At 41.0% G+C, this 10,398-nt stretch overlaps 1 protein-coding gene across 3 annotated transcripts; it reads left to right on the top strand.

Moving 5' to 3' along the window:
- Nucleotides 1–2,241: 2,241 nt before the first annotated feature.
- LOC110520627 (calphotin) lies at nucleotides 2,242–9,939 on the top strand. 3 transcript variants are annotated; one of them, XM_036975263.1, is made up of 7 exons: nucleotides 2,242–2,473; nucleotides 2,775–2,892; nucleotides 4,955–5,048; nucleotides 6,785–7,519; nucleotides 9,105–9,168; nucleotides 9,272–9,396; nucleotides 9,517–9,939. In XM_036975263.1, the coding sequence occupies exons 2-7, from the start codon at nucleotides 2,836–2,838 to the stop codon at nucleotides 9,546–9,548; spliced, it is 1,107 nt and encodes a 368-aa protein (XP_036831158.1). In that variant the 5' UTR covers nucleotides 2,242–2,473; nucleotides 2,775–2,835; the 3' UTR covers nucleotides 9,549–9,939. The 3 variants fall into 3 exon arrangements, with proteins under 3 accessions (XP_036831158.1, XP_036831156.1, XP_036831157.1); XM_036975261.1 differs by lacking the exon at nucleotides 2,242–2,473 and adding an exon at nucleotides 2,504–2,602; XM_036975262.1 differs by lacking the exon at nucleotides 2,242–2,473 and having other exon boundaries at nucleotides 9,278–9,396.
- Nucleotides 9,940–10,398: the final 459 nt, after the last annotated feature.

Raw genomic sequence — 10,398 nt, 5'->3', positions numbered from 1 at the left:
ACCTAGTAGATATGGGAGTTTATCAAAATTGGATTTGTTTTCGAATTATTTGTGGATCTGTGTAATCTGAGGAAAATATATGTCTCTAATATGGTCATACATTTGGCAGGAGATCAGGAAGTGCAGCTCAGTTTCCACCTCATTTTGTGGGCAGTGTGCACATAGCCTGTCTTCTCTTGAGAGTCAGGTCTGCATACGGCGACCTTTCTCAATAGCAAGGCTGTGCTCACTGAGTCTGTACATAGTCAAAGCTTTCCTTCATTTTGGGTCAGTTGCGTCTTCCTCTCTGGGACAGTCCTTCCTTTGGCTTGGTCGTCACTAGTTACCACAGCCACAAAGTAAAACATTTATCTTCTTAAAATGTGATTTTGAACATAACCCTAACGACACTGCTAACAGTATACCTTAAATTAAGAGCAAATATCACATTTTATTATCCTTAAAAAAAAAAAAAGATATAACCCATTTTGACTTTGTGGTTGTGGTAAATAGCCTTGCATGATTTTGCATGATGCACCATTTGTGGTTCAACACCAATTTAGCAATTTAAACACTGGAGTGATAGATGTGCAGAAGATGAATGTGCAAGTAGAGATACTGGGGTGCAAAGGAGAAAAAAAAAAAAACAATATGGGGATGAGGTAGTTGGATGGGCTATTTACAGATGGGCTATGTACAGGTGCAGTGATCTGTGAGCTGCTCTGCCAGCTGGTGCTTAAAGCTAGTGAGGGAGATATACGTCTCCAGCTTCAGTGATTTTTGCAATTCGTTCCAGTCATTGGCAGCAGAGACGTGGAGGGAGAGGCTGCCAAATTAAGAATTAGCTTTGGGGGTGACCAGTGATATATACCTGCTGGAGCACGTGCTATGGGTGGGTGTTGCTAGGGTGACCAGTGAGCTGAGACAAGGCGGGCTTTACCTAGCAGAGACTTGTAGATGACCTGGAGCCAGTGTGTTTGGCAACGTATATGTAGTGAGGGCCAGCCAACAAGAGCATACAGGTTGCAGTGGTGGGCAGTATATGGGGCTTTGGTGACAAAACGGATGGCACTTTGATAGACTGCATCCAATTTGCTGAGTAGAGCATTGGAGGCCATCTTGTAAATTACATTGCCAAAGCCAAGGATCGGCAGGACAGTCAGTTCTACGAGGGTATGTTTGGCAGCATGAGCGAAGGATGCCCTGTTGCAAAATAGGAAGCCAATTCTAGATTTAATCTTGGATTGGAGATGCCCAATGTGCGTCTGGAAGGAGAGTCCACAGTCCAACCAGACACCTAGGTATTTGTAGTTGTCCACATATTCTAAGTCAGAACCGTCCAGAGTAGTGATGCTGGACGGGCGGGCAGGTGCGGGCAGCGATCGGTTGAAGAGCATGCGTTTAGTTTTACTTGCATTTAAGAGCAGTTGGAGGCCACAGAAGGAGAGTTGTATGGCATTGAAGCTCGTCTGGAGGTTAGTTAACACGGTGTCCAAAGAAGGGCCAGAAGTATACAGAATGGTGTTGTCTGCGTAGAGGTGGATCAGAGAATCACCAGCAGCAAGAGCAACATCATTGATATAGATATAGGTCTGTAGCAGTTTGGGTCTAGAGTGTCTCCCCCTTTGAAGAGGGGGATGACTGCGGCAGCTTTCCAATCTTTGGGGGATCTCAGACGATACGGAAGAGAGGTTGAACAGGATAGTAATAGGGGTTGCAACAATTTCGGCTGATCATTTTAGAAAGAGAGAGTTATGGCCTTTCTCTTGCGTTTCAAAGACGATGGGAAAAATAAAAAAGAAACGTTTTTTTCTTTGTATTATCTTCTATCACATCTAATGTGTTGTATTATCCTACATTAATTTCACATTTCCAGAAACTTCAAAGTGTTTCCTTTCAAATGGTTTCAAGAATATGCATATACTTGCTTCAGGTCCTGAGCTACAGGCAATTAGATTTGGATATCTCGTTTTAGGCGATTTTTTTTTTTTTATGGGTCAACTCATCAAGAGGTAAGGGAGAAAACGAATACCGGAATACACATTTACATAACTGATGTCAAGTTCGATGTGTTATGCAGCTGAACATAAATACAGAAGCAGTATGAAAACAAAACGACTTTATTTGATATATCGTCCAACAACTGTGCATTACGAATGTTCAGATTTTGTTGAAGGTTCAAGACAAACTGTTCCATACTGTTATCGATGCCATACGTACTTTCACTGCACGGATGAGTCCCAGACTAGAGGAGGAGGCGTGTACTGTCACTGTTGAGAATCTGTTACATAAACCGCTCTGAAGCTGTGACTATCTGACAGGAGCTTCAAGATTTGCCCATAGTGATATCTACCAATAAGTCTAGAACTGTTTTAATTCTAACTTCATAGATATAGAAATAGATAGATATAGAAATATAGAAAATATTCACCATCGGTCGAACATTTGTGGATTCTTCCTGACTATTGGAGCCATTGAACTTGATTGACAAAAGGTGGTGAAACTTTCACTGAACTAATGGCAATGTCATCTTGACCCTGGGAGTTCACATTCGTAAAGAATGAGACTAAAAACACAGTCGCTGCGCATCAACTGTTCCTATCATGTTCCATATTGCAGACGTGTAATGATTGTTGTTGTGCACTGCTTCAACGCACACGTTTGATATTTGTTACTAGTTGTGTCGCAAAATTAACTAACCAATACTTTCCTAACATTGATCACATGTGTTCTGTTCTAAAGTGATTGAATATATATATATATATATATATATATATATATGTATTACTTTTCAGACGCACTCAGGCAGACTGTGGGACAAATATCATTAAGCAGCGTTTCCGCAGGAAGGATTTTATGAGCGCAAAGATGGCGGCTTCATTGCTGAGGATAGTGCGACTTGGCTCTACCAAGGTAATGAAATGTCATGCACATAGCTAATCACATTATTTGAAGTTCTAACATGCTGTAGTTTTCGAAGAGACCCCTTTAACTAATTGCAACGTCATTTTTCATTTGTGCAGAGACAAAACATGAATCGTGAGCTTGTTAGTATTTCAGCGACATGGCTACAGTGCGTTAGCTAATGGATAACATTGATTGATAACATGGTCAACGTTATCTACTGTAGCTACTTTCATATCAAGTGCATAATTTGAGCCGTTCGATTAGAAGATTTATGATCGTTTTTTATTTTGAATTAGCAAAGTGTTCCTAGCAAATATTTTACAGTGGTGTAAAAATACTTTAAAAAGTACTACTTAAGTCGTTTCTGGGGGTATCTGTACTTTACTATTTATATTTTGGACAACTTTTACTTCTACGTTCCTAAAGAAAATATTGTACTTTTTACTCCATACATTTAACCCTGACAACCCAGAGTACTCATTACATTTTGGATGCTTAGCAGAACAGGAAAAGTGTGAAATAAACCACTTATCTAGAGAACACGTGGTAATCCCTACTGCCTATGTTCTGGCGGACTCACTAAACACATGCATCTTTTGTAAATGTGCCTCTGGCTATCCGTACATTTTTAAAACGAGACATTTACTGAGTCACGTTCACTTTTACTTGAGTAACTATCTATACTTTTACTCAAGTATGACAATTGGTTACTTTTTCCACCACTGCTATTTTATTTAAGTTGATGACTGCTACCTACCTAGCTCTACAACTGTAAGTGACATAGTCTTCCATCTCTCTACAGTTTTCAGCCATTAGCTTCACCCACGACTGGCTCATGTCAACTACTATCCCAATGCTGTGTTTTAATGTTTAGAAACGTCAGTCATCGCTTGTGATACGGCTTTTGAAAATATTGCTTTTTAATTTATCAGCGAGAATGAATCCTTCAAATAAGTGACTTACTGTATCAGTTTTATACAGATCCATACGTCCTTGGGCATAGCTGCGGGAAGAAGCACCGCCTGAAACATCTGAATGTCATTTTCTTATGTTATGAAACAACATTTAAGTTTTTTTTTCTCTCACAAAAGTAGTGCACTGGGGCTTTACCAGTCTTGTAATAGTGGACTGATAAGCTGTCTGTAGCACGGACAGCTGCTATTGCATTGATGTCTATGGGAGACCCAGCCCGCTAAGTAGACAGGCAGTTTACCAGTTTAAATATTTTTTGTCAATTCTGATCTTCAATTATCCACCATCTTTGCTCGCGAGTGGCGCACCGGTCTACGTCGGTGCAAGAGACGTCACTGGAGTCCCTGGTTAGAATTCCAGGCTGTATCACATCCGGCCGTGATTGGGAGTCCCATAGGGTGGCGCACAATTGGCCCAGCGTCGTCCGGGTTTGGCCAGTGTAGGCTATCATTGTAAATAAGAATTTGTTCTTAACTGACTTGCCCAGTTAAATAAAATAAAGGTAAAATAAAAAAATATATATATTGATACATTTGCTGTAGCCAAAGATGATATATTATATAGCTCAGTTGTGGCTTGTGAACTTTGCAGGTGTTACTGATTAATCAACAATGCCATGCTGGTGGGTGGTACCATTTAAAATGAAACGTAGGCTCAAGAATTTACACGTAATTTCGTAGGAAAAGACACGTCATTGGCATGAATTTGCACAAAGTGGCCAGTTAGGTTTTGTCACTTCAAGCCCAAATATACGCTGAGTGCACAAAACATTAGGAACACTTGCTCTTTCCATGACTGACTGAATCCAGGTGAAAGATTTGATCCCTACTGGTGTGCGTTTAAACATTGAGCATTTTTTTTCTGATACAGCTTATTTTGTGTTTCTGGCCTTTAAAATCAAAGCATACTATGCCTGCAACTCAATTCACTGCTTTTTAAATGGATAAATATTTTATTTGGGCCAAATTTGATCAAATTCTGAAATTGCAATAATCGCAATTAACAACAGGAAAATCATGCAATTCAGTATTTCATTATTTTTTAAACTTTTTTTTTACAGCCCTAGTTGTCACTAATTGGTGTATACTTTGATCAGTGCGTGCAGGCGGAGAGGTGGAGCGCTCCTGCAGCTGCTGCCCTAAGCACGAAAGCTGGTGGTCCCAAGAAGCCCAAGAAGAGCAGCTCAGGAAGTAAGTTTGGATCAGCATTTAATTTGACCAAAAATACCTCATACAATTATTTGTAGTTTATGATACTTTAGCAGATGTCAATTCTTGAGCAGAGTGACGGTGCTCAAATTGTGCTACAAGTATCATTAAATAAATATATATATATAAAATTATAATAAAATAATAATATTATAATAAAATTACTCATCATATCCAAATTATACGGCCCATTTTCTTGTATATTTCTCAAAAGGGACTTAAAGTAGTTGGCGCACAATGACAAACTGAGAAAGAGTTCGCTGTGGACTATCCACACATTTGATTTAGCTGTAATGCTAGGGTCCAGTTCTTTATTCATCAATTGATCAAGGAGGAAGAGAGACCCATTGATGACCAGACTGATAAAACTCCCCAATGTGGCTCATCTCATTAAAGACCTTCACTAGAGATATGAACACCTAATTTTTCCTGGAAGATTTCTATTAGTACGGAGACTTTTTTTTTTGTGAAACATTTCCCATAACCATTCGAGATCACTGCACTGCCAATCGAGATCACTGCACTGCCAATCGAGATCACTGCACTGCCAATCGAGATCACTGCACTGCCAATCGAGATCACTGCACTGCCAATTGAGATCACTGCACTGCCAATTGAGATCACTGCACTGCCAATCGAGATCACTGCACTGCCAATCGAGATCACTGCACTGCCAATCGAGATCACTGCACTGCCAATCGAGATCACTGCACTGCCAATCGAGATCACTGCACTGCCAATCGAGATCACTGCACTGCCAATCGAGATCACTGCACTGCCAATCGAGATCACTGCACTGCCAATCGAGATCACTGCACTGCCAATTGAGATCACTGCACTGCCAATCGAGATCACTGCACTGCCAGAAAAGGTAGTCCTCGAGAATACATTTTAAAAGCCTTTCAGATGCTGAAGATATTGTATACAGTAGTCTTACGTGCAAAAGTAATGAGCAGAAGTTAAGAAGATGTTTTGGAGAAGAACTGAAGATTATCTTTTAATTTTTTTAAAAAAGCTAACAAAAGTCAGATTACAGGTAAGACATGCTGAAGGGAAGTTCAAGCCTCCCGGAGGCCTGTCTTTGTACCCAAAAGGCTGAGGAATCTACAATTCTGAATCTTCTAGAAGGATTTTGTTTTTGCAGGCTGCTTGGACAACAATTTGAGTAAAGGTCTCAGTTAGTTCCACCATTTTTTTTTCTATACAAAGTGATGATGAAAAATGCAAATTAAGTTTGTTTTCCTTCCCCAGGTACCAAAATATAATGATGTAAATAATCTTTCACTAATATAATCAGATATTTTTCCAACAATAGTCTTATAAGTGGAATTTTTCTTGTACTCTATAACATGAATTGGCAATGAAAGATAGTTTTGGGAAGTTGGTTTTGGCACATGCACACTTAATTATGAAACTATAGTTTGATTAAAATGTCATGTTTTTATTATGTTCCTCAATTAATAGTACATTTACACTTTTGTGCCCCTTCTTGAAATTTGGCACTTTGTGCCCTTTTTAGTCCAAGCACCATATGTGTCTTGCAAAGGGATATTCTTGAATACTGTCTGTAGCCATGTTGCGCTGGGTAAGTTTTGTCCACATTTAATGCAAAGTGGGGGGGATGTTGGTTTAAATTCCTTTTAGGCTAATTAGATTATGAATAGAAATGAATAAATCTTGTTTGTCCCCCCCCCCCCCCCCCCCCTCCTCCGTCCTAGAAAAGTCCCAGGGCAAAACATATTTTGATTTAGAGAAGCTTGTACCACACAGAAAATATGTGGAGTTTCCAAAGAAAGAAATGACACCAGCTGCAGCAGTAGAACTTGTCGCCGCCCCAAAGCCTGTTGAAGCCGCTGCCGCAGAGCCAATGGTTGCCGCGGCTAAAGCTGTTCCAGCCCCCGCTGCAGTTGAAGCCACCCCCGTCGTCGACACAGTCGCCCCCGCAACTGAAGCCATTGTTGAATCCGCCGCTCTTGTAGCCAAAGCCACCCCCGTTGTTGAAGCCGCTGCATCAGTAGCTGAAGACGCTCCTGTTGCAGCCGAAGCGGCTCCCATCTTTGAAGCTTCGTCAGCGGCCGACACTCCTGTTGAAGCCGTCCCAGAAGCTGCTGCCCCTGCAGAAGCGGTTGCTGAAGCTGCCCCAGTTGAAGCTGCCCCAGTTGAAGCTGCCCCAGTTGAAGCTGCCCCAGTTGAAGCTGCCCCAGTTGAAGCTGCCCCAGTTGAAGCCATAGCAGAAGTTTTGGTTGAATCTGCCACCATTGAAGCTGCGGCTGAAGCCCTCGTGGAAGTTGTAGCAGAGGTTGTGACTGTAGCTGCCCCCATTGAAGCTGCGGCTGAAGCCCTCATTGAAGCTGTAGCAGAGGTTGTAGCTGAAGCGGCCCAAGTTGAATCTGCAGCAGAGGAGCTGATTGCAGAGCCCCCGGCTGAGGCAGAACGGATTGAGGCGCCTGAGGGTATACACACACCCCCCCCCCTTCTCTCCTCTCTGTGGATCCTACTTTTTACCAACAGTCATATTTTCATGTGATGCTACAACTCTAAGGATATCTTGTAAAGATACCCAATATCACAGAAGCGCTTTTCGTTCTTGCTTTGGTTTGTCTTTTCCAGTGGGCTAATTTACCACACTATTTGCTATTTATCTCTCAAACTACCACATTTCTACATTGTTGCAGCCGTGTAGACCCAAGCCACACATCTTTTCCCCCAAACCCGTTCCTTCTGGGATTCCATGTATTAACTTGTAACTATGCAGCTTTGCCCATCCGACACCCGATGAATGTCTCCTCTGCGTTCTTCAGCACGGCTTCATAATTTACTCTCTGGTTCAGCTGTGACGGTCTGCGCCGATCTGCTTGATTTAATATCTTTATTTTGCCATGTTTTTCCAGCATTCACTCGTTCTTACCTGCACTCTTTCTGCTGTTAGTTTGTTTCTCGACATCTCTGTTTTTCCTTCCGTCACTCGATCATCTGTTCTTATTTCATAACCTTCTCTGTTCCCTTCACTGAATATTGTTAAAAGAAACATGATCCTCAACGCCTGTGAATTTTTTTGTTTGGCGCTGTGTAACATATTTGGAAATGTCAACTTTCCTTCCCCTTGGTTAGTCAATGCGCAAGAGTTTGCACCTTGGTTGCTGGGTGTGGAATCAAACACGATTGGGGAAAGAAGTTCCTACATTTTACTGTTAAATGTACATGAGTTGGTTATACGCAGGGAGTTTGAATTGGACATCTCAAATATAGAACCCATGTGTCTGCCAAGTAATAACATGAACTACACAGATGTGACGCATAGCATTCCCCCATCACAGCAACTTATAACCTGTTACCTGACCTTTCTAACTTAATCTTTCCTCTCTTACCCCTGTTTATGCCAGTCAGTCTACCACTTCTAAGCGCTGTTTTTGTGCATGAGGGTATTGGAAGTGATTAGTTTTGTCATGTGGTTCAAGCCAAAAGCTGTTGCATTCCACTCCTGTCATTTGCCAAAGAGGCTAGCATTTCACAATATTCAAATATGAATACTGTCATTAAAGAGCTCGAGGAGATCATAGGATTTGATCTTGATTCGATAACCCTCACAGCTATCATCCAATCACAATGTTTATGCAAATTAGACTGATAGGAAAACGATTGGTGACCGTTTTGTTTCTTTCCTCTCATTAATGGGACGCAACGGAAGCAAACGTAGCTCGATTGAATCTTGTAGGCTAATCATTTCTGTATCATTATTTATTTAATTACAAAGTCCTATCTACACACTTAAAATGTGTAATTCTATGTTGTGCCAAATTTGCGCGCACTCCATGCTACATAACTTTATTATGGGAAATATCAATTTGGTTTCAGACTACCAATCAGGAACTGGGCTGAAAATCTGGCTGCATTTTGAACATTCTGTTGATGAAAGGCCAGTCTCTTTGGCAAATGACAGGAGTGGAATGTCAGCTGAACAGACTGGTACCCAGACTAAAAGGGGGAATTGCTTTAAATGAATATAAAATAATTGTGTTTTTCCTTCATTGGACTCAGTTCAACTGGACCCAATCCAGAAGCTCTTCCTGGATTCGATCCGCGAGTACTCCTCAAAGAGCGTGTAAGTTACACAATTGTTTTTGGCTAGCTTTTTTTTTGTCTTGCTCACAATCATCCCCCCTTTGTCATCAAGCGGACATTTCAACCATGTTTTCTTCTCTCGGGGCCAGTGGCGGTTTGGTAGATGCAGGCCCTGCATATGAGAAGAACTTGGCAGAGGAGCTGACTAAACTCCAGCGGCTTTATGGTGGTGGAGACATCACAGCTTTCCCAGAGTTCAAGTTCACAGGTTAGTAGTTTTATAAAGGTGTCCATGAGCCTTTTTGAAATGCTTTATTAGGTTCTTCTAGGACCAAGAATATAATGCATTAATATTCTCATTGCACACCATTTTTCTCTCTCTGTCCAGAGCCCAAGCTGGAGGAGGTGGCCCCCAAGTAAACCTCACCAGTTCACTTTTCTACAGCTTTTTCCTGTCCATTTGTTCCATGAATATTGGAAGTCTAAAGATAACTGTATCAAGTTGATGCTAAAATCCTTTTAATTTTATATGTGGTGGTGGTGGGGGGGGGGATAGAGGAGTTTCTATTTCTGTATAAATATAAATTCTCTGACTTAGTCTGTATTAGATGCACATGTTAGAGGTCAAGCGTAGGCTGAGCTTTGAGCTGTGAAATATATATGCATTTGCATAGGATGATCCATGAATGTTGGATGGGGGGGGATAAACTCTGATCCATATTCTACTTTTGTTGCAGTCTTTCATTCCAAGTTGATCAATGTCATCATTGTAAATCGCATGCAATGTTAAAGTAAAAAGACTACCCATGTTTGTATTGTATAACTGCACATAAGTTACTGAATGCAGATTTGCCTTGAAACCGCAGTTACAGAAAAATTGTGTTCACATACAGTTGAAGTCAGAAGTTTACATATACACCTTAGCCAAATACATACTCAGTTTTTCACAATTTCTGTCATTTAATCCTAGTACAAAATTCCCTGTCTTTGGTCAGTTAGGACCACCACTTTTATTTTAAGAATGTGAAATCTCAGAATAATAGGAGAGAGTGAGTTATTTCAGCTTTTGTTTCTTTCATCACATTCCCAGTGGGTCAGAAGTTCACACACTCAATTAGTAATTGGTAGCATTGCCTTAAAACGTGTCGGGTAGCCTTTCACAAGCTTCCCACAATAAGTTGGTTGAATTTTGACCCATTTTTTCCCCTCACTTTGTCTGTTATAGTTGAAGTGTACCTATGATGAAAATTACAGGCCTCTCATCTTTTTA

This window comes from Oncorhynchus mykiss, chromosome 3, assembly GCF_013265735.2.
Source record: "Oncorhynchus mykiss isolate Arlee chromosome 3, USDA_OmykA_1.1, whole genome shotgun sequence".
NCBI classification, from domain to species: Eukaryota; Metazoa; Chordata; class Actinopteri; order Salmoniformes; family Salmonidae; genus Oncorhynchus; species Oncorhynchus mykiss.
The sequence above is the reverse complement of the archived record's forward strand: the minus strand, read 5'-3'. Positions and strand labels throughout refer to the sequence as shown.